General features: G+C 37.0%; 1 protein-coding gene across 1 annotated transcript; it reads left to right on the plus strand.

Moving 5' to 3' along the window:
* The first annotated feature begins 17,119 nt into the window (after positions 1 to 17,119).
* On the plus strand, positions 17,120 to 23,187 carry LOC149145776 (aspartyl protease family protein 2-like). The gene is made up of 2 exons (XM_089452554.1): positions 17,120 to 17,321; positions 22,652 to 23,187. The coding sequence occupies exons 1-2, from the start codon at positions 17,120 to 17,122 to the stop codon at positions 23,185 to 23,187; spliced, it is 738 nt and encodes a 245-aa protein (XP_089308680.1).
* Positions 23,188 to 26,039: the final 2,852 nt, after the last annotated feature.

Consider the following 26,039-nt stretch of genomic DNA (forward strand, 5'->3'; position numbering starts at 1 on the left):
GAAGTGGTTCATCTTTATTGAATTCTTTTCTCATAATAGCTGAATGATCTTTATTACCAGTTGTTGTTTGAAATCATTTTAGATCACATAGAAGAAAGATTACACCCCGGGTTAGTGTAGATTTACATATTTATGTTTATTAGAATATAATTTCCTTATTATTAGATTAGAATTAGAGTAGAAGTATTCCATTTAGAAACCGTTAGAAACAGAAATATCAATCTTTCTCACACACACACTTAAATTGGGAAACTGGTCCCATATCCCGAGTCGGACCCGCTATACCAAACGGAAAAGGAGCTGCCAACCAAGGTCCGGAGCGAACGGGTATCCCCCTTGTTGTAGACCTGATTTTCGGGGCTTCAACATATTTGGCGCTAGAAGGAGGGCCTTGAACTGTGAATGGCAAGCAAATCTAAATCTAAATACCATTCTGAGAGTAAATCGCCCTCACCATCTCCTCCGACTTCTCCATTGCATTTAGAATCTTTAAATCCAAAGTCAAAAGTCGCTGGATCAACAGCCGCTACTACAAACCCTGATATTTCAGAAAAATCTACTATTGGATCTCCTGAACTTGAATCTTTGATTCACAAACTTCAGAAATTTTCAGTATCTCCTCAAAAACTTGATAAATCTCAAGCAAGCGTGACTTTGCAATATAACCCTGCTCATCCTCTCACCAGATTAAAGAGCGAAAAGTTTGGTGTTTAGCCAACTGAATTACCTCTACCTACTAGGAAGAGAGCAAGGAAGTCTCCTAAAGGATCCGGTAGTGAGACTCTTTCATCATCATCATCCATCTCAACCTCTTCACCGCGAAGTCAACCATCCACTCCTCCACTTCAGATCATCGTCCATCAGCCTATTACAACTTCTTCAACTCCTTCTCAACCATCTGGAGTCATAATATCCTCATCTTCTCAACCACAAGGATCATCTTCTGCACTTCCCTTTGTTAGTAGTTCAGCAATGGCCCAAACTCCATGGAATAACCCAAGGGCAGTCTTAATGCCTGCACCCTTGAGTCAGATACCGGCCCATCCTGAAAAATGGCTGCCTAAGTTTAATCCTGAGGCGGGCATGCTAGCAGAAGAACATATAAATAACTTTATGCTACCCATAAACCTCGATGGGTTCGTTAATGAAGATGTTGTTGCTCGACTTTTTCCTTATACTTTGCAAGGAACAATCGGATCATAGTATTTCTCATTACCATCTAGATCTATTACTAGTTGGGACATCTTCCAAGAATAATTTTTGACCAAGTTTGGTGATGATAAGTCTACAGCGACACTGACCAATGACTTGTCTAACCTTAGGGCCAAGTCAAGAGAACCTATCAAAGATTTCAATTTACGTTTCAATAAAATCTTAAACAAAATTCCTATTGCTTCTCAGCCTAGTGAAGAAGTGCGAAGTGAATGGTATATTACTGCTTTACCATCGAACTTGGCAATCCTTGTTGATATGGCTAACAAAACAACCTTAGTTGAAAATATGAAAGAAGCAATAGCAGTAGAGAAACGTATTATGGCCCTAGAAAAGAAAAACTCGATGGAAGAATGAAAATTTAAGAAGGTCCCTTTCAAAGAAAATCCCAAGAAAAAACAACCGAAAGATCCATTCGATTTAGAAGGATTATAAAAAATTTTGAAGACCATGTCTAACGAAATGGTCGACATTAAGAAACAAGTGGCAGAAACTTCTACTAAAAAGCCATACAGGCCTTTTAAAAGAAATCCTTCAACTGATTCCAAACCCTTAACGTTATTTCAAATGCTGAATCAGAAGAAGAAGAAGAGGAGAACACTACCCAAGAACATACCGATGAAGAAGAAGTTGTAGAATTACAAGGTATGTGGGATTTCATCCTCCCAAATGAAGAGGATCAAGAGGCATTCCCGGTTAGTACTCGCAGCAAAAATCAGCTTGATCCTCCTCAACCTACACCTAAGCCAAAGAGCGCAAGCTTGATGACTAAGGATAAAGTCGCAGCCAAGAAAACATCACCTAAAGCGACTCAAACTAGCCCAGTCCAAACAGACACATCTACTCCATCTAAAACGCTAATCGTTTTGGTTGAAATGGAGTATAATAGCATAGAAGACATGAAAAAGACTAGGGCCAATATTACTCTTTTTGAATTGAGCAAGTTAAAACACCGGCATAAAGTACTTTTAAAAGAATTACATGTTGTACCAGTTGCACTTTTACCAGCTGCTGTAATCTCTCAACCTTCTCATGATATGGGTAGACCTCCAACTAGTACGATGAATAAAGTTGATCCAAACGATATCGCATTAATTGGAGGAAGATCGAGATCGCATACTCCCACATTTCTCCTTACTTATGAAATTTTCAATAAAAATGTGCATAATTGCTTAGTCGATTCTGGAGCTTCATCGAATATTTTACCAAGATCAATTTGTGCAAAATTGAATGTTCAACCATAGAAATCTACCGTGTGAATAGTTTAGCTAGATCGATCGCAAGTCGAAGTGATTGGTGAGTGAAATCAGGTTACCATAAGGTTGTTATCCAAGTCAAAGGTATGTCAAGTTATTGACATTTTAGTTGTTGATATTCCTGAATTTTATGGCTTAATTCTTAGTAGAGATTGGTCAGAAAAAGTTCATGGATAATTTGTAATTGACTGGTCACACATGTGGCTCCCTTACAATGGTAAACCGAACTAAATAAAAGTTGAATGCGAGCGACATCAGAAATACATAGTAACAAAACTTGAGGGAGAAAATGAACCAGTAGCATACAATTCTAACATCATAGGCAACTATTCAGTAGATTCTTTCCTAGGAAATTTTAATGCTCACACTTCACCTTACTTAGAACATTCTGTCTTATCTCAGGTATAAACTTTCTTGCAAACATATAGTTCTAAATGCATTAATTTTTTATATAGTCCTGTAAATAAATCTTTGTTTTAGAAACTATTTTTTGATGTTTCTAAGTCTAACGAAGGAGTAGGAGCAGGATGCATATTAGTAAGCTCAGAGGGAGATAAAATCATGCTAACTTGCAAACTCTAATTTGAGTGCACCATCAATACCACAGAGTACGAGGCTGTAGTACAAGGGTTATACAAAGCGACTGGATTAGACATCAAATATCTACAAGTTTTCGGAGATTCTGAAATTGTAATAAGACAGGTACGTAATACTAGACATTGTTTATCAGGTCATTTAAAGCATTACCAATATTTAGTTCAAGATCTGACTGAACATTTTATAGCATTTAATATTTCATCAATTCCCAGACTCTTGAATGCTAGCACAGACCTCTTAGCCAACGTAGCTTCCAAGCTCATTCCTTCAGAAGATTTTAGCCCTGACCGATTTTCAATTGAGATAATTTTTAGACCATCTATCCCTGATAACATTACCAATTGGAGGATTTTCAACGACGTTCCTGATATTGTGAGTTTCCTCACATCTGAAGGATCCTACACCAATCAAATAATTGAAGAAGACCAGCATGACCAACAATTGCAACAAGATAGTACTAACAATGTTATACCTAAATCAGTAGTCAAATTAGAAGACCTTTATGATTTGAAAGATCAATTTAAAAGATCTACCAATTCAAAACTCCAAAGTTCAACTTTGAATTATGAATTAGTAAATCTAGGAACTGATGCCAAACCACAAAACATCAACCTAGGCCTTGGCCTAGACCCTGAAGAGAAATTAGCATATATTCATCTCTTGAAACAATAAAAAAGTTTTTTTGCTTGGAATTACGATGAACTCAAAACATACGACACCTCCATCATCCAACATACTATCCCAATGATTGATAATGAAAAACCTTTCCAACAAAAGTTGAGAAAGATCCATCCAAATTTAGAAAATCAGATTAAAACTGAACTCAATAAGTTATTGAAATCCAAAATAATCTTTCATGTTAGACATTCTAAATGGGTTTCCAATATGGTACATGTTAGAAAGAAAAATGGAGATATCAGAATCTGCATTGACTTTCGAAACCTTAACAAGGCCTGCCAAAAGGATAATTTTCCTTTACCTCCCATGGAACAAATACTGCAGGGAGTTGCAGGCTCAGAATTAATTTCATTCTTGGATGGATTCTCAGGATACAACCAAGTGTTGGTACATCCTGATGACCAATTAAAAAGGACATTCAGAACTAAATGGGGCACATACGCATATCAAAAGATGCCATTTGGTTTGATTAACGCGGGTGCCACATTTCATAGAGCCATGGACATTGCATTCAAAGGGTTAGTTAATAAGTCAATGGTAATCTATTTGGATGATATTACTATTTATTCCAAGAAACGAAACAACCATCTCAGGGATTTAAAACCAATCTTCCAACGTTGTTTAAGGTATGGGATTTCACTTAACTCGAAAAAATCCTTTTTCGCATTAAGTGAAGGAAAGCTTCTACGATTCATAGTGTCAAAATCTGGAATTCACATTGATCCTGATAGAATCAAAGAAATTTCCGCAGTACCCCTACCCCACAACAAGAAAGCCATGCAATCTTTCCTTGGCCAAATTAACTTTGTAAAGAGATTCGTTCCACACTTTTCAAGAATCATGTCTCCTTTACAAACCATGACTAAAAAGAATGCAAATTTTAAATGGGGCCAAGATGAACATGAGGCATTCAATCTGATCAAACAAGCCATTATAAATACTCCATCGTTAGCAACTCTGAATTTTTCCGATCCTTTTATTTTGTACACATTTGCCTCAGATAAATCATATGCTGCAATACTCACTCAAGCAAATCAAGAGAAGGCGGAAGCCCCTATTTCTTTTTTCAGTTCCAATTTACAAGATGCTAAATTGAATTATTCAGATGTGGAGAAACAAGCTTATGCTGTTTTTAAAGAAATTAAATATTTCAGACCTTTTTTACTCAAAACACATACCAAAATCATAGTACCATTTCCAGCGGTAAGAAATCTTCTAGTACAGAAGGATGTGGGTGAGAAAAGGGCCAATTGGGTTACTGCCTTACAAGAATACGACGTAGAAATCAAACCACCAAATATTCTAAAAGGTCAAGGCTTTTGAAAAATGCTGGCAAGAGCATCGCTAATGCCCGAAAATCCATCTGAAGAGGTACAAGTATACGAGGTAAGTCTAAACAATTCCGAGTCATTATACGCTGACATTATTTATTATTTAAAGAATGGATATGCTCCTCCAAACCTCGATCATACCAAGAAAAGAGCTCTAAGGTTAAGAGCCAAACAATATCAACTCGTGAATGAAGTTCTTTTTAGAATAAATTATGATTCTATCCTACTTAGATGTCTTGAGAAATCTGAAGCTGAAAAAGTCTTGCAGGAACTCCATAATGAGCCAGCAGGCGGACACTATGCTGGAGATGCAACTTCTCATAAAATTTTATACGTAGGTTATTACTGACCCACATTATTCAAAGACGCACATAACAACATAAGGAAATGCCAAGTCTATCAAAGCACTGCTGGGAGACAAAAGAAACCATCCTTGCCTGTACAACTAGTTACCATTCAACAACCTTTCGATCAGTGGGGATTGGACATAATAGATGATATCGTTCCTCACTCTTCTAAACAACATAGGTACACCCTTACAGCAACAGATTACTTTACTAAATGGGTAGAAGCAGTTCCACTCAAGACAGCTAATGCTGAAAATATCATTGAATTCATAGATCAGTTCATAATCACCAGGTTTGGATTGCCTTCTGCTTTAATATTTGATAATGCATCATATTTTTCTGGTAATACAATGATTGAATTTGCACTCGAAATGGGTTTCAAGCTTAAATACTCACCCAATTATTATCCACAAGCGAATGGGTTAGCTGAATCCACAAATAAGAACTTAATCAGAATCATTAAGTGAACCATTGACCAAAATCATAAAAATTGGCATAAGTCTTTAATATATGCTTTATCGACAGATCGAATAACGCAGAAAGCCTCTATTGTCACTTCTCCCTTTGATTTAGTTTATGGGAAAGAAGTAGTTCTTCCAACACATCTAGAAATTCCCTCTTTAGCCTTGGTTCAATATATTGATGAAGAACCAACTTCTTCTTTACAACTTAGGTAGTTGGAATTAATTAAATTAGAAGAACAACGAGAACGGGCTAAAGTAAATCACGTTCATCATCAAGCATTGGTGAAAGCCTCTTTTGATTGCAGTATGGTATCCAGAAAAGATTTTCAGATAGGAGATCTAGTTTTAAAATGGGACAACACTCATGAGGAAAAGAGAAAACATACAAAATTTCAAAGAATGTGGCTTGGTCCTTTTCAAATTGTAGAAGTCGTAGGTCCGTCTACTTTCATGCTATAGGATTTAACAGGGAAAAAAGATTCTTTACCTGTTAATGGTCATATACTCAAGAAATATTTTCCATAGAAGATTATTCTTCTATTTTGTAGAGTAGTTGCTTTTCTTTTCATAATAAAACCAGTTGTGAATGGTTACAATAGGAATTTATGAAAAAGACACCAATTCTCTTTCAAATTTTGATCTTTCACTTGTATAAATAGCAAATATTTTGGAAAGTTGATCTTTATTATTGAAAGATACACTTAAAAACTCTAGCCTAGATATTATACTAGTTTCAACTTCATAAAATTTGATGAAAACAACCTTTAGTGAGAAATTGTTTTATATCAGTGCAATGAAAGGTATCAATAACAAAATAAAGATTCTCTGTAAAACAGATATTTCCAAAAACTCTACTATTGTCATCCAGAGCTATCTTAAGGAAACAATGACTTCCTCCCTACTAAGGAAATCACAAATTTCAGAGGAACAATCCAAGGATACACTTTATCTTAAAGAGTGAGAGGTCACATCATGAGCTGGCTTATCATAATCATAGATATTATAACTTGGTGACTTTGACAATACTGTATACCACAAGATGGCAACGACTCAAGATTGTTGCAATCAAAAGACAAGGGGTCTCAGCACGAGGTAGCTTGTTCAGCAAATTTATAAATCAAGTGAATGACTGTGTCATAAATTTGCTATCAAACCAAGACATTGTTTTTTAAGAGTAAAAGAAAATCAAAGCAATAAGTGTGGATGTGGATTCTTCTTGGGAATTGTAGGATTCCTTAAGTAGGATACGGGATCATTTCTGGGTAACATGTAACCCTATCAAGTTTATAAACGCCTGCTGGTAGCAGAGGCTCTACCTATGACAAATGAGCATATTTAAAACTGGTTTACAGAGAAGACTTTGTTTTATCTTTACAAGCCAAGTAATGGCTGATGTAAATACAAGGACTAGCTTGAGGCAACAAATAATCAAAGTTGAAAATAGTTGAAACAAAATTTCATTGACAGGTTAAAGTATAATGTACTTTATCTTTCTACAATAAAGTTTAACTTTCTGGAAAAAAAAAATTGGAAGTTTTGAAAATTCAAAAAGAAGCAGAGATAACTGGTTCTTCCAAGTGAATCGCCAATTGTTGTGGCCAGCAACAACCCCCCTTCTTATTTAGTGTTATTCCTAATACTAAATAAGTGGGGACCCTTAGTTAAAAAATAAAAAAATCAAAATATTGCTTAAATTTCCTTTTCAAATAAAATTACCATCATAATCTTAGGAAACCCCCCTTGCAAAATCTAAGAAACTCCAAGTTTTATGATAAGATAAGATAATATCTTTCCTTAGGAAAATTGCATCGCAAAAAGATGACAGCACACCACCCTATAAGCCAAATTCCAATATTGCGAGATCGCGATATGCGATAAACAAATATCGCATCGCATTCAGCATAACTTACATTGAAAAACTTTAATCTGCCGATATGCGATGAAAACGATCGCAAAATTGCATTTCGCCGAAAATAGGTTAACAAAGATTGTCATACATAATGTTCCTGCGATCTGCGATATTGCAATATTGTGATTCCGCGATACAGAAACAATGCGATAATGTGATGTCACGAGCGATCAAATTTGCGACGTTGCGATCTGCGATATTGTGAAGCAAATCAAAAAATCAATTCATCGCAGATCTTTCGGGCATGTTATTCAATAAAAGTATTTTCCATAAGCTGACACCTGGTTATGCGCTTTAATGCTAATAAATGAGTCAGTTACCAGTTGTAGAGCTATAAAATGGGTCTCTTTCACCTCTAATTACCTCACATTAATATGTCAATCCAGGAACATTTTGCTATTTCAAAGAGTGTCTCAGTCTGAGGCTATCATTTGTCAGAGTAATGCTAGTAGTATAGTGTTTAGAAATACAAGAGTAAATGGATGCTTATCTACAGCTTAACTTCTTCAAAAGATTAAATCACACATTCAAAAGACTAAGCAACTTATCAGTCAAGGGTACGGTAGCAATAACCCATCCCTTTGGAAACTGATGGAAAAGGAAATCAGAGAACAGATTGTGGATCTGGGAGCTAGACAGTAAATGCCAGTGCTCACTACAGCCTGAGATCATTCTTCACGCCAACACCAATAAATGGAACGGTGGATGAGAAATGGAACAACAATTAAGAAATCGAACAACAAGTTTGCAATGGAACAGCAAATCCGAAATGGAACAGCAATTCTGAAATGGGACATCAGCTAAGAAATAGAACAAAAACTAAGTCTCACAAGCAGTAATAATCTTAATCTATCAGATCAAATGCATTAATCGTAATCAAACGAAAATCTTTCACTCTTAAGGGCGAATCGAACAGCACACACCAATGGAACAACACTGACTACTGATAAATTATGGAACAGCACTTGAAAACCATATACGCACACAACACACTTAAATAGTAATCTAATCCAAGTATCAATCTCAGTTAGAAAGAATACGACTGTGTTTCAAAATAGCACAACGTTGTTCATAAATCCAATAATCGTAAAGAACATAACTCCCAAGATGAATTTCGTAACGTTAATGAAGAGGTGCACAACACAAAAGCTCTGTAATGGAATAGTTACAGTATTCTGTCAAGACTAGCAATATTAGGTCAACTCTTAAAAGAACAGTAATATGATGCAGAGTCAATACAATTGTTCTGTTTGTAGAAGCCTTAATGAATTAAACATAACAGAGCATGTGATGTAAACTTAGAAAACACATCAGATTAGCAAATAACGTCGATAAGCAAACCACGGATAAACCAAATGTAATAATACAGGAGCAAGTGTCCTCCAGGGCCGGGCCCTTAGCCTCCAGGGGTACACCGCTTGAAGTTATTCCAGACTTAGAGATGAAATAATAACCAAGTTTGTATTAATGCATAGAGTAGAATTATAATAAACTAGCTCCTAACGAGACTCGATGATCAAAGTTTTGATCTTAAAAGAAATTACATAAAAGCGTAACCATATCTAACTCTCTCTCGAGCTAACAATTGTTGGGCGATTTAGTTGTCTGCTAAATCACTATCATTTAATTTATCAATCCGGGAAATCGTAAACCTAGAAGCAAGCCAAAATATATGGGACCTTAGATGAAACAGGTGTAAGAAGTTTGTTTAGAATGGAATTGCATATTACAAATCTAAACTATCAGATCTATTTTATGAAAGCATACAAAAATGTTTGATCAATGGAATTATTTTGCTTTAGAAGATAGAGAAGAGTCTCTTGTTCAAGAGTCCTCATTGTCCTTCTACAATATTCCTATAATAACATTATCAAACACCTAAGAAAGCAAGAAAGAAAGCATATAAATGAAAGCAAGTAAATATTGTTTTCAATTCAATTCTTAGCTCATGGAGAAGGGTCTCCTAACTTAGGAGGACTTGATTGCCCTTCTCACATAAAAACTATATACTGAAAGGGAATCAATATTCACATAAATGTAATCTAGGAAAGCTTATGAGAAAGTAAATCTTATTTAAATTTAATCTAGCTCATGAAGAAGAGACTCCTAACTTAGGAGTTCCTAGTTTTCCTTCTCACATCAAAACTAGCTATTGAAAGGAGATCAACCTTCACACAAAAAAACATGGCCACAACATGAATTCATACTAAAATTATCTACAAGTATTTACAAGAAAGAAATAAGATGAACATCATAACTAAAATTAGTATATTCACAACATTACTTTACAACAAAGTGCACTTATCTCAGTGTGGGGATCCTTCCATTCTTCAATGAGCACACATGAACAATTATCACACCTTAAGAATCAAACAACACTCATAACTCATGATTTGGAGAAAATGGTATTATTCATGTTGAATGAACATAAATCTAATGCTAATGATTAACTGATAATTGTTTTCTCTCCCTCCTCTCATCATAACATGATTTGGAGGATGCTCTTCTTATTTATACATGAATTAGGGATATCTACTCAATAAATGTAGATCCCTTAAATATCTACTGGACCCATACTTCTCTCAACTTATCCCTAAATACTGGATACAAATCCCATGACACATCAAAATCTCCGTGATCTTTCTCCTTGGAATATGGTCCACCTCTTGAGTTGAAATTCGAATTTGATCTTAGGAGGCCACATAAGGGTGCCTTGGAAACTTCCAAATGATCTACACATGTCATCAAACTCAAGCCACTTTTGGGTATAAGCGAATACATGTTATTTCTCTAACTTTTAATCATAAATTCACTCTAAATACATGAAATTAATAACTTTGGAAAATGAAAATATAAACTCATATGGTAATGGAAATATAGGGTTATGTAATGATAATATGATGAAATGAGGTGACAAAATGAGGATAAAGGTGAAAATGGAGTGAAAATTGAGGTTAATTTGGCAGCCCAACAACAATGCTGCCCCTTTTATAAGGGTGACGGTGGAGATATGTAAGTGCAGAAATAGATGAAACAACGATCCCTCTGGATGAAGGATCCTGAGGGATTTTTCGAACCGTTAGTCCTCAGTCATTTCTTTTCTCTCCTGCGCCGAGCTGATATCTCCACCTCCTTTTCCGGGTTGATTCTCTTTGATTTGCTTTGCCTTGTTTGCATTCGGTCTCATGTAAAAGGGACAGCAGTTAACCCGTCCTTGTCCTTTCCTTTGGAATGGCAACTTCTCATTTTTCCTCCTTCCTGCATAAGGAAATGACAATTTTCCGCGATTTAGTCTTGCATATTAATCTCACATGTTTTATTATAATTCTTTATCATTTTCCTAGTTCATGATACAAAAGGTTTGCAAGTTCTAATGAAGAGATATTGAAATAATCATCAAAAACATACCTTCTTTAATACTCCACACACCCCCCTTCTTACCCTGTTTCATGCCCTCATGAAAACATTGTAGTTGATATTCAAGGAAGTGAGAGAATAGGCTGGAGATGGAATCTCATGTGGAGGCCTAAATCCATGATGAGTAACTAAGTAGTCAAAGAAATGGCCTGTCTGACCCTCAGGCATCTCATACAGGGCTTGTTATCCGGGTGCAGGGTGCAAAATAATTGGACTCCGGAACTTATATCCTAACCAAGATGGCCCTTCCCTCAAAACGATTTCACCATAGAGGTGCAAGCAGTTGGCAGCTAATTTAGAATTCTCATACTTAAATGGTTCCCTGAGCTGGATATTCGGATTAGAGATTTGATACCGAAATTTAGCTGCATCAATGGCAAGGTCTTTGATAGAAAGAAATTATTCTAATCCCTGTCGAATGAGGGCCTCATGCATGGGTCCTAATGCTTCAATTACACCCGAAGTCTTCATGACGTTTCTATGTGCTCTCCACAACTGTACTGGGTCCCTAGGCTCAGCCCTTACCCACAACTCTAAGCTGTTTTCTTTCCTTTGGAAAGTATTATAGGCTTTAAGCCATTTAATTTGATTAACCCCAAATGAAATGAATGCCTGCAATTGGACGTCTCCAACAAAAGGGCCAGGGTTCAGCTCAGTTTCCTAGTCTAATACAAGGTTATGTAAATAGAACTCACATAGTAGTCTCTGGACTTTTACACCATAGTGCTTACAGCAGTCTATAAAATAATTGACAATGCTAATTTGTATCGGAGCACCTGCTTTAACAGCCTTTATTTCTAATTGCAAATACCATTCCAGTAGAAACAAGGCATAATTCTTAGTAGGGGCTCTACATGCTAAGACATCATTGTATAAAGAACACAATGTATCCATCTGCTTGATAACGATATCTAACCTACGAGTTACCTTCATGACTCTCTTTTGTTCCCTTCGCCACCCTTCAAAGGCCTGGCTTTCGGATAGATTGATGTTCCTTAGCTGCTGCTGTAACTCTTCATACTTTTCACGAGGGACCGTTTGCTCTCTAAGCTTTTTTGCTTCTTGCTAAGCTTGCTTCAAACGCTTTCATAGGGTTATTGTTTCTGGATCTCTTCTCCATGCAGCAGTGGAGGCCGAGATTTTTACCTGAACTTTCCTACTGCGTTGCTTTGAGTTCATAACCCTTTTCACTCTCGAAAGTGGTGCCTCCGTCTAAATTTCCTTATCACTGGTCATCATCTCATACATTTCTATCTTAACGTGAATATCAGTCTGTTGCTGTTCCTTTTCAATTGGAACAACAGTCTATTTCTCAGCATCATTTGGAACAGTAGCCTGGTTCTCAATAGGGTTTTGAACAACAAGATGAATTCTAGTCCTCTATCCCTTTGCCTTGAGGGGTTTTGCTGGATTGGTGACATTTTTTCTTCCCGAGGTCCTTTTTACCCTTTGCCTTGCTTTTAGAATCCTAATCTGCTGGTGCAGCTGGACTATTATATTCAATAATCTGTGTTGTTCCTTTTGGAATTCTTTAATTTCTAGGATTTCCTTAGAAGGAACAACAGGCTGTTCACTACAGCTTCGACTATGACTAATTCCTTGATTTTCTTTCTGGGGTGTTTCTTCACTGTTCTGCTCTAGCTGTTCTAGGGCAAGAACCCTAACTGGTTCTGTCATTTCTTGGGCGAATTCTCTTTCTGCCCCAGTTTCCTCCAGAATTTCTTCTGGTGTCTTCTGTTTAGGAATGGATTGTTCCTGTTTAGTATCTCCTATCATCTTTTCATCATGAATAGGAAGATTCTCTTCTTCTGCCTTCTTTGCATGTGATTCTTCAGGTGCATTTTCCTCCTGGGGTTTCTTTTCGGCATGGAGGTCTGATGGACTGGAAGGTTGGCCATATTCGCCCATATTGGCCAAGACTTCGGCCAATTCATCTTCTCCCACTGGGTCTTGTAATGGGCTACCTTCCTGCTGTTCCATTTTCTCTTGCTACGTTTCAACATGATGACTAAATCTCTATACTGCATGAAGGCCTAGGATCACGAAATGTCAACATATGATGGGCTAACAATAATAGACAAATTCCTGATCAAATTTGAAATCGCAGTACCAAAGCACCAACGATTTTATGCAATGAGGTGGGTGTTGCATGTGACGCTTGCACGATGGTGGGGAACACATGAAGGGATGTTCGAAGATTGGCGCGTCTGTAGGCGTATCATGAAGATCAGATTTGGGAAGCTCGAATTACACTTAACGGAGAAATACTATGGGAATGGTGATATGTGTATGCACCTTACCAGATGGATCAAAGCCTACGAAGAAGAGCCTCAGCCAGAATGGGTGCACTTGTTTTATCACACTATGGGCATCATCCCCAGAAACTGGTACACTGAAGCAGAGCTCTAGCATGACACAGGCAAGTGGGATATCTTGAATGAAGGATTTCTCTCAACATTTCTATTTGAAGACCAATGGATGGATACTGTTGACGATGCATTACAACTCTTCAAGGCTGCCATTTTCAAAACATCGCTCAAACCTGAAGAAGTCGTGCAGCCCTATTGGTCGCGCCTATTGAACCAAGCCTTAGAATGCTACAATATACAAGTAGAAGATGATGAGGATGACCCGCGCAATATTGAGATCCTAGAAACCAAAGGAAGTTACGAAGTGGGTGGCCCAAAAATAGAAGATCTAGATATCACAACGCCATTAAAAACGAAACAAGTGAATATTGGAATGGATGAGCAGCCGAAGTATGCTATGTGGGGGGATTACTGGGATGATGCAACAGTGGAAAAGGTCGTCGAGCTACTCCGCAAGTACCAAGACTTATTCCCAACAAAGATTACAGAGGTGAAAGGAATTCTAGGAGACTTAGGAGTAATGAAGATAACATTGAAGCCAGATGCCAAGCCGGTTAAGCATCGATGTTACCAATTGAATCCCAAATACAAAGCCAAGATCCGTGAAGAGTTGGACAAGATGCTAGCGACAAGAATTATTGAACTAGTCGAAGAATCTAATTGTATAAGCCCTATGATGGTGCAGGAAAAGAAACAGAAAGGTGAGATTCGCATCTGCATGGATCTCCGCAAGCTTAATCATGCATGTTTTAATGACTTGTTCCCCACACCCTTTACAGATGGGGTATTGGAAAATGTGGGAGGGCAAGAAGTGTACTCCTTCACGGATGGATTCTCTAGGTATCACCAAATCAAGATCATGCCGGAAGACTGGAGCAAACAATTTTCACTACTCAATGGGGGTGTTTTTAGTATATAGTGATGCCATTTGGATTAAAGAACATGCTGGCAATATTTTCCTGCATTGTGTCAGATACTTTTAAGGAATTCATTCATAAGTTCTTAGAGGTCTATCTAGATGACTGGATAGTATTCGGCCAAGTAAAGAAGCACATTGCGAGCCTAAGTTTAATGCTGGATACCTATCGCTAACACCAGATTGCATTGAACCTGAAGAAGTGTACTTTCCTCGTCCCATTCGGGAATCTGCTTGAGTATGTGGTTTGTAAGAAGGGTCTGATGGTGGATCCAAACAAGATCACTATTATACTCAATCTGCAAGCACTGCAGAGTGTCAAACAACTCCGCGCTACATTGGGACACACGAGATACTATTGAAAGTTCATAAAAAGCTACGCCCAGATCACAACTCCCATTGAACTTTTGCTGAAGAAGGATGCTACCTATTTTTAGAATTATGAGTGTAATAAGAGTCTAGAAACACTTAAGGAAAAGATGGCATCGACCCCTATCTTGGTATTTTCGAAATGGGATATAGAATTTCATGTGCATGTCGATGCATCATGTATCGCGTTGGGGAATGTACTTACTCAGCCAAGCGCGGAGGGGATTGATCACCCGATTGTGTTTGCAAGTCGTTGATTTTCCAAAGCTGAGAAGAATTACTCCACTACTGAGCGAGAAGCTCTAGCAATGGTGTATGCACTGCAGAAATACCGTCACTATCTACTCAGAGGACATTTTAAGATGTATACTAATCACTCAACACTAAAATACCTCGTGAATAAGCCTGTGTTGGGGGCGCGCATTTGTCGATGGTCGTTGCTATTTCAAGAATATGATTTCGAGGTTGTTGTAAAGCCAGAACGTCTGAAAGGAGGCCCAGATCACCTATCCCGAATTGAGACTGGCGAAGAACCAACAAATTTCGAAGAAGGACTACCCGATTCCCAATTGTGTGCAGTATGCATTGTGGATGGACCCTTTAAGGGTATAATCCACTTTTTAACTACGATAACTGCGTTGTAAGGGTATTCGATTCAACAAAAGAAGGAATTGGTGATACGTGGCACAGATTTTACTGTGATCGCCGACGACCTTTACAAGATGGACAATGATGAAATATTACGCAGATATGTACTGGAGTCCGCACATGGACAAATCCTAACCGAAGCACATGGTGGGGTTGCTGGCGGACACTACACGGGTCATGCCACAGCCCAGAAGATACTTCATGCAGGATTATGGTGGCCCACTTTACATAAAGATTTGAAAGCATACTGTCGTGTCTGTGATGTATGTCAACGAATGGGAAACCATTGCGAAGGGATGAAATTCCGCTCCAGCCGCAGATGACACTACAGCCATTTAAGAAATGGGCAATTGACTTTGTCGGGCCTATTGAACTGCGAGGAAAGACGGGCGTGCGCTATATCATCACCGCAACCGAATATTTGACCCATTGGGCTGAGGCAAAGCCGATAAAGGATTGCATGGCTGTGACAACAACGAAGATTTTGTTTAAGAATGTACTGAGCAGGTTTGGATATCCCAAAATTCTCATGAGTGATAGGGGAACACGAATGAAACGATCATCACACTTACTGAGGAATTATAGATCTATCACCAACTGATTATGCCATACTACCTGCAAGCAAATGGGAATATTGAGGCATTCAACAAAAGTTTGGAAACTGTGTTCACTAAGGTCTGTAATGCATGACACAATGACTAAGACTTGCACATACTATTGTGCTATGGGCATACCAAATCATGTGCAAGAATTTGACAAGCTAGACACCTTTTCGGTTAGTTTATGGCATGGAATCCGTTATGCTTATGGAATATATTGTGCCCAATCTCCGAATAATAGCAATCACATGTATGGCCAACCACAGGGCATTAGAGGAAAGGCATGCGCAACTATAGGAACTAGAGGAGGAATGGTTTTTGGCTGGATTTCATTAGCAAGTCTAGAAATAGTGGGAGAAATCGTGGCATGATCACCATATCAAGGTGTGTGCCTTCAAGGAGAATGATCTAGTATTATTATATGATAGTAAGTTCGAAAAGTTCTTGGGCAAACTCCGCATGCATTGGTTGGGACCCTATGTCGTCAAAGAGGTTACCGATGGGGGTGCGGTTCAGCTTGCCAAACTCAATCGATACCCCTTCCCGAGAAGAGTGAACTGTAGTCGCCTGAAAATCTACACGGGTGGGTCGCCTGCCTCACTAACCATTTAGAGGATAGTCTCACTGATCCAACTAGTTGAAAGAGGGTGTGGGACGATAAAGTAGTTCGGGGCCTGATGCACAAAAACCAAGGTACACATCCATTTGGCCAAACATGAGGATCGTGGTTGATTAAGATGCAACACACAGATGCGCTCATAAGGGAAACGATGACCGTTGATATCATTGTTCATGACAAGATGTTTACGTTATGGAAAAAGGGAGGAGGCGTCAAGCAATTAAGAGAAACAGTATGAGCCAAATATGGAATGAGCTGCCACAAATTTTACACAAGGATGATAAAACAGGTGGGAATCAGTGAATTTGAAAATTTCATGGCTTATAAATCCCTGAGGGGCATCTACTGAGTGACCTACGCTTCTGGAAAGCATATACTGGGTATCAATATGGCGTTGTTCATGCTCTCTGCACAGGGAGTAAGCCTGAGGGTGGTGATATGGCCGCTGAAGCAACAGGACTCTCTAAGGCGTATGGTGTTGACAGCTGCAGGCACCCTGCAGACTATAGCAGCAACAGTAGAGGATGTACCAGAAAAGGGGAGACACGAAGCAGAATTGGTCCGAATGGCATCGCCCCGCCTAGGGGTAGGTCAGTGAATTACAACATAAAAACAAAAGGATCGATAGACAAAGACCACGAATAGATATGCAGTTAATAATTCAGCTCCATTATTCCTTAATAATTGGGATCTATCCGACAGCAGCAAAGGTCTTGCAAAATTGCAACACAAGCTGCAACAGACTGTGCGAAGAGAAGATATGGACGTTGAAAGTGGCTGCGGTGGTACCAGGGGGTCCCATATACCGCTCCCCCACTCGGATTAAAATTTTCTAAGGGGGTGTTCTGTGTTAACTTAGTAGAGGAGAATGAGCATTATCGGTTGCAAGAAGGGGGAGAAACAACGAAACTGGAACTAGATGAAGGATTGTAGGTAGCAACAACGGAGTAGCAGGATGATGAGAATCACTCAAAGGGAGGCGAACTGCGAGGCCATGGTAGACCGTCTAGCCATGTCGATGAGTGACTCGGGACAAGTCACGATGATTGTGTTCGGGGACTGTTGGGTAGTGGATGTCCCGCGTAATGCTTTTGGGGGCATAAAGCCTAGAAATTAGGAGTAAATTATTGTGGAAGACTCCGAAGTATGTGGAGCGTGATGTGTAAAAGGTCGAGTCAAAGGATTGTCCGCCCAATAAATAATTTAAAATAATAAGAAGTAAGTCGGTCCACAGACCATAGGAAGGTATAAATAGAGCACGACTCTAAGAGGGATAGGTAGTTATTTTGGGATATGATTTTGGATCTAAAATGTAATGGGTTGTTAAGGAGAATAGCAAGAAAGCGTCTATAAGTCTGAGTCGAGGGTTTGGGATAGGAGGTGGAGGCTTTGCAGCTGTGTGCACAGAGTCCTAGAAGAGTCCGCGGCTGTGTGCGCGGACCCCTACAGCCGAGTGCGCAAGGCGGACCTGGATGTGTTGGTGATAAGTGAAAAAAAAGATAAGTTTCTTTTGCAATTTCTGTGTTACAATCTGAATATCGTGGATCTCACTGTATGAAAGATTAAAATAACTCTTTAAATTATGCACATATGCTTATGATGAAAATACATGTGATTTAAAGTTTACTTTAAAGTGCATGAACGAGTTAGATCACTTAAATGTTTGCTTAAACACTCTCTTAAGTAGATCTGAGTTATCTAGATTAGATCTGTAAACCCCATGGTTGTAGAATGTTAACACTTATACGGGTCCGAATCTGCATGAATATAAAGTAGCGTGAAGTTGCGGAACGGCGCGTGATACCTACAGACCACATTTAGACAACCCAAGGATGTAGAAACCTGGTTCCAGCACCCTCGCCTACTACCTCAGGTGAGACCTCAATTCACATTCCGTGAGCTATTGTCGAAAGGGCCGGTTGCTACAGGATTTGCTTGGCTAAATAATTCTTCTGAACTTGGGTGAGGCCCATATGAGCCAACAATATATATATATATATATATATATATATATATATATATATATATATATATATATATATATATATATATATATATATATATATATATATATATATATATATATATATATATCGAGAGAGAGAGAGACTTATTGTTAGGATCATCGTATTCTATCTTATCTATTAACATTATTGTAAATTGATGTCTTACCCTTTAATTGGATTGTATTCATTTTAAAGTACATGGTTCATAACATTTAATTTTAGAGCATGATCCTAGGGTTTTATTGTTTCAATCAAGTCATCTTGGCATTTTCGCTATAACCTTTTTTTGAGAAGATTTAGAAAACAAAAGTTTTAGGAGATTGAGGTTAAATAGTGAGGTATACATCATAGAAAATTTGCGTTGGGGTTTGATATAAATTCATACCCATAAGCTATGGAATCTAGGGTTTATGTCTAATCCTAAAAATAGTTTCCAATGAGTCATCTATGTGTGATTTCTTTGGTGTTTCTTATGTATTAAGAAATCCTCTTGTAGTCTTATTACTGGTTTAATGGTGAATTATGAAGTCTATATTTGTTCATTACTAAAAAATTTCATTCTCCATTTATATTAACAAATGCAAATAGCATCTAATCAATACTATTTTGATGTACTATAAGATGAGAGATCAATGAATATCATTTACCAACCATAAAATTATTCAAGTTGAGTTTCTTATTTTACCAATCAATTTGGTGAATTTCAAGGCATACATTTCAATGGTTTTCTGTTCCATTAACATACACATATTACCATGAAAAACTTGAATTTCTTTCTTGTCACACTTTTTTATCCAAGTGCCTTATATAGATTTGGTACATGTGACACTTATCTTGGGACACTACCCTCATCCCCTTTGGGGTGGTAGGAGTTGAAGACTAAATGTATGAAAGTTGTTGGGCACCAGTATGCATGACTATGAGAGAACTCAGTGGTAATTCATGCCACCAAATGAAATAATAAACTATTTCTTAATTACTCTTCTGATTGTTTGGTATTTTGAGTTTTTAAGCATCCATGGATGTATTATGGTTTAAAGCATTGGAATTTAGTAGAATTAGTTACTTTCCCATGTCATATAAATCTATTTTAAAGTAGCTAAATAATTGACATGTTTTATGCATTTATGTAATGTAAATCCTTAATATGTTTTATTTAATAATTCATATCTCAACATATATTTAATTGATGTTGTCCAAAATTAATTTGGCTACAATTCTAATTTGGAAGTGACTTCTTAACCTAATGAATGAATGACAATTCAATCATGTACATAAGTCTAATCACAATGTCAATCTTGAGATTAATTTTATGATAAGAAAAGGTTGCTCATTAGGTTGAATATATTTGTATCCAAACATTTTATACTAGAGCCATTCAAATATAATCACTCCAAAGAGTTAAATATCATCATTAAAATCTTTCTCTTAAATATGAAAAAAGAAAATATTGGCCAATGATTATTTTTTTGTCCATATCCTCCATTTCCCTTTTGTGTACTCGAAGAACTAGAGTTGGAAGTTTGAGGTAGCTTGCATTGCAACTAATTGTGCACTTTTTAAGCATCAAGCACTCTTGTAGAGAGGGGTTGGTTTAGGGGAAAAAAGTTGTTCCTTTGGAAGAATTTTCCATCTTATATATAAAACCAACAACAAGGCTAAAAGTTTCATTATTAAAAATAGTCCTGAACAAAAAATTAACACAATATGGCCTAAATAGGGCTTTAGAAAAGAACGCCACCCGCAAAAGAAACAAGTAAAATTCGCACCCCACAATTTTGGTTTGAGGATGAGAGGAAAGAGGGTCCATAGTTATAATGGATGTTAAGGTTTTAAAAGTAGGGTGATGGTTTGAACTTTTACCCAATTCTAGAATACTTTTCACTAGTAACTCATCCTATTGTCATAAAGAGAAGAATATAACCATCCTAACCAAGGAATGCCTTGGACTTAGGGAAGGAAAAATAAGAGTAACTACTACCAATAGATGGGATAGTTAGGGAAGGAAAACTAGGAGTAAATGCTAAATTCTACATAAGGAGAAAAAAGTAAAACAAGATTGAAAAAGAGAAGAGAAAAATTTTCTTAAAAAAACTATCCATGACACTTAACAATTTATAATAATTAATTGAACCAATACTCTGTGCATAAATAACATGATACCAAAATGAAGATCATATTATAAAAGCATGAAAAAAAATTAGTAACCAAGAGATTTAGAATTAACCTCTTCTTATAAATATCAAACAAAAATTACATGATTTAAAAAAAGTTGAAACTACAATCCTTACTAACTATCGTCGTTTTCCATATTAGCATTTACTATAAAATGTTTGGAATCAACGTTCCATGATTGAAAGCCCAAACATTACTCCACTTTCTTTCGTAAAACCTCCTTCCGGAATTCCATTCCCACCATCAAATCTTTATTACTTTCTTGATAAGAATCACACTACCTTAAAAGGAATGGTTAGTGATGTTTATCATGATCTCTCTCAATCTCATGGAAGAGGTCCTCTTTGGTAGGTTTATAACCTAATTTGTGAAAAAACCTATCTTATAATTTGAAAAAAAATGATTTTTTATTGTTTTGATTTTTATATTAAAAATATATATTCCAAAATATTAAAGATGCTTTATTCCTAATTATTAATATTTATTTATATGGAGAATCATATAAATAATTACAGCTAAGTAATTATTTTATTTTATTTTATTTTCAAATAAAAATAAAGATGATGTTTAACTATTTTAGATTTATTTTTTGTTTTTATGTTTTTTGGATAATTTATTGAGAAAAATTTGAGTGAGACCATTATAATTTTATTTTATTTTCAAAATAAAAATAGAGATAAGGTTTAATAATTTTAGATTTATTTTTTGTTTCTCAGTTTTTGTGATAATTTAGTAGCTAAAATTTGAATAAAACCATTACCTTTTGTTATTTGAAATTACTTTTAAATACATATAAATAAATTCATAGTCATTAAAAATTTCTAAAACAATGAATCTGTATATATTAAATAATTCAAATCTAATATTCCAACAATTTGTGATCAAATTTTAGATAAAACCCATAAAATATACATCAGCAAGTTAAAAAATCAAAAATTTTAGACTACACAAAAAATAGTTATAATAAACTTTGATTAGCTAAGAGTTCTCATATTTCTGATCAGATTTTAGATAAAACCCATAAAATATGATTTTAGATAAAATCCATAAAATATATATAGGAAAGCTAAAAAAATCCAATATTTTAGTCTACACAAAAAAATAATTATAATGGATTTTGATTAGCTAAGAGCTAATTATTCCCAAATGTAATAACACAATTATGAGAGGCTCAAAACATTCAGCCAGAGTGAAATCCTACTCTATGAAATCATTGATAGATTATTCCAAATAATTTTTTTTTTTCTCTGGGATAAATCCATAAAGACCTATAATGAGACCTATAATGATAGTCCCCGATAATCTCATCAAATGACCGACACTGCAACTTGGATAAGAACAACCCTACATTCTGGGATAGGGACTATCAAATGGCCCACACTGCAGGTGGATAAGAATGATGGCCGCCCAGTTGAAGCTGATGTTCCTGGTTATCCTCCCACTGCAACTCTGTGCAACATTGTCTCAACAGAAGGAGCATGAAATTGATGGTGTGTCCATGAGCGAGTATTACATCAAATTGTCGGCGAAGTCGCTTGGATAGTAGAGACGCTCTTTCACAGTGATCTTTTTTGTAGACCCGCTCGTCATCCTCATCTTCATGTGGAGGCTCATGGACACTCCATCAATTTCATGCTCCTTCTGTTGAGACAATGTTGCACAGAGTTGCAGTGGGAGGATAACCAGGAAGAACGGAGGAAGAAGAGAAAAAATAAAGCAGTTCACTATATGATGTTCAGGGCTTGCGGACCAGCTTGCTGGTGTTGGAGGATTTGGCAGAGGAGGACTGTCTATGCCTTCCCAGCTTGCTCCTCTTATTGGCGATAAATTTGCGTATTGCCTTGACTACTTAAACAACGGCAGCAAGATAGTGCTCGGTAACAAGGCGGTTCCCAGGGATATCGCTAAATTTCCCGATTCAATTTTTAAGCAGATTGTAGGTGTATTTGCTTCTCAGATTCGATATCGAAGATTCGATGAAGTTGATAATAGTTCAGGTTTGTGTTACAATGTGTCTGGCGTAGAGAATATTCGGTTGCCTAACTTTGCATTTCATTTCAACGGTGGCTCACAGATGGTACTGCCTGATGAGAATGCTTTCATTTATGTTAGTTCTGATCATGTATTCTGCTTGGCGATGATGAATGGTGGCACTGTTGTTGATGGACCTGCAGTTATTATAAGAAACTTTCAGCAGAACAATTTCTATATATTGCATGACACAGAGAAGAATCGTCTGGGCTTCACTCAGCGGGCCTGCAAAACATTTGGCTGAGCCATTGCTCTGTGTGATTTGCATTTTAACCATATGTTTTTCATGCTCTATGGAACTGCTGGGCTAAGCATCCTGTATGCACTTCAAAAACTACATAAATGCCCGCATCCTGTATGTACTTTACAAACTAAATAAATATGACTGTTGGATATTTGTGGATATCATTTGTGTCACTCATATGTATATAAGTAATTATATTATATTTTATTTAGTCCGACTCTAGGTTACCTTGGTTGGATTGGAAATCGATTTTCATACCAATAAAATTCTGTAAATGGGATAGCGTGAGATAGCTTCAACATTCTGGAAAATTTTTATTTTCGCCAGTCACTATGGTCAATTTTTGCTTATAAGATTTGAACCAATTACATGTGGATTGTCAAGGAATTATGTTAGATATTTCAATTGTCTTTATAGCGTTACATGGTCTCAAAGGATGAGAGGTGGGGTTACATTGTTTCAATAAGAAAGTTGTGATATTATATGCTAGACTAGGTTTTTAACGGTTTTAGTAAAATATTTGCTTATTGGTTAAAAAAAATTGCTATCTAAAATGTGGGGCAGCTCTGATCTGGAGCAGCTCTGATCTGGGAAACTCCAGGGAGTTGATATTCTATTATTATATTATTTTATTTATCATGATATTAGAGAAATTTAAAGAATTATAATGTAGAAAGAAATCATATCCCAGTAATTTTAAAAAAATAAAATAGCAAAATGAAACTAAAAATTATAAAAAAGCTACCATTTCAAATAATTGAAATAATAGAGTAAAATAAAATATAATTATATTGTATAATGATGATGATTAATATTTACTTGGTCCATTATGATTTATCATATTATTGAGAAGATAAAAGATTATTTGAAATTCTGTACCTTTTTTTTAATGTTTAAAAGGAATTAGAGGAAGCATTCCAAAAGCACAAGGTTTAGTGACTTAAAAGCTCAAGAAAATTGATAGAGTAAGATATATTTTGAAAGTTAGATCTAATCCATATATAAGATCTACAGTTTAAAAGAAAGTGATTTTCACCTTCAATCCTTTTAATGCTACAAAAATAACAATTTGTTTCACCTTATCTTGCCTACAAGTATTTATCTATGTACTCATACCATGCCCTAGGAGTTTGCTTGAGACTGTACAAAGTTATCTTCAACCTGCATACATGGGTCTCTTTGTTTTGTGCCACAAATCACTCTGGTTGTTCTATGTATACCTCTTCCAACTCACCATTTAGGAATGCCATCTTGACATCCATCTGATGGAACTGCCATCCTATATGTGTTGCTAATAAGATCACATCTCATATAGAAGTACATATGGCCGTAGGAGGAAAACTATCTTCATCGTCTCTTCCCTCCTTATGAGAGAACCCCTTGGCCATGATCCTTGCCTTCTAACTTTTTATGTTGCCATCTACAACATGCTTAATATTGAATATGCAACGTGATCCAACCACTACCCTGTCTTTGAGTCTAGGTACAACCTCCCAAACGTCATTTTGCATGAAGGAGGTATATTCCTCAAGCATCACATTTAGTCACACTTACTATTGCTCAACCTCCTCATCGTTGGAAGGCTCGCTATCAACCAACTCACTAACTAATACCATGTAGGCAATGTACCTCTTTGGTTGTCTCTGTTATGTACTGCTCATCATAGGAGCTTCTATAAACCACTGAGCATCTCTAAGCCTCCGTTGAACCTCATGATACCTCTTGCCATTTCTAGATGATGGAATATCTACCTTTATATCCTCATGATGCATCTCCCTGATATTCTGCATTCAATGCTCCATATTCTGTGATGTCTGATCCAGGTGGATATTGGTAGCCACCTGCCAAGTCCACCTGGACCCCCACCATTGTCTTTCTCAGCATTTTCAGTTTCCTTAATTGTAGCACAACTTACTATTTTTAGCAGTTTTTCGGGTCCTGAACTTCCGGAGCCGTTTTCAGGTCCTAAACGACGTTTTTTTGGGAATCCGGGGGCAACATGGGTCCATGGAATGGACCGATGTTGCCCATTCCAACAATGATAGTGCTCGAATAGATCTTTCTAATGAGCTATTGTACGCGTCAAACGGAGATCATATGCCAAAGTTACGACCCTGGGAAGTTGATGTACCAATTTACCCCAAAACGGGGCCCACAGTTTGGCGTTTCATCTCCTAGGGTTAGGTTTTGGAATGTTAAGGGTTTTCCATTGTTTCTCAACAATAAATAGGCCTTCGAGCCTCATTGTAATATAGTTCAGAGGCATGTAGCCATCACATCTCTTCATAGAGATAAGCTACCATCGCCCAAGCTGGTTTGTTTCCATTTCTGGTTGTAAGCATATTTCAGTATTTTCCATTAATGAAATGAAGTATTATTTCCGCTGCATCTTTGTGTATATGGTTATCTCTGTAATTTGTTGCGTTCCTGTTTAAATCCGGATCAGTGGTATCAGAGCGGTCTGCTTTTTCTCTGTTTTTCTTTGCATGTCCCCAACAAGGTCGGGATATAAGGAGTTAGGGCTTGAACTGGTTGAACCTTTGCAAGACCAGCCTCGCAAATCCTGACGGCCTCCCATGGCGGACGAGAAGAAAGACGAGGGGGCAGGAGATCCCATCAAAATCTTGCTCGAAGAAGCCCTCGAGCGACAACGGAACGCGATGATGGACAGTTTTGCCCAGATCCTTCAGCGGCTACCCAGAAGCGATGCATCGGCTTCCAGCAGCTACTCTGGAAACGCCACACCCTTTAAGGTACAAGTTAATTTTGAAATCCCCATATTCGAGGGTCAGATAGACGCAAATGCTGTAGATAAATGGTTAAATCTGCTAGAGGGTTATTTTTCTGTTCAT

Source organism: Pinus tabuliformis, chromosome X, assembly GCF_031772625.1.
Source record: "Pinus tabuliformis cultivar Carrire ecotype Pingquan chromosome X, CPIR1, whole genome shotgun sequence".
NCBI lineage: Eukaryota > Viridiplantae > Streptophyta > Pinopsida > Pinales > Pinaceae > Pinus > Pinus tabuliformis.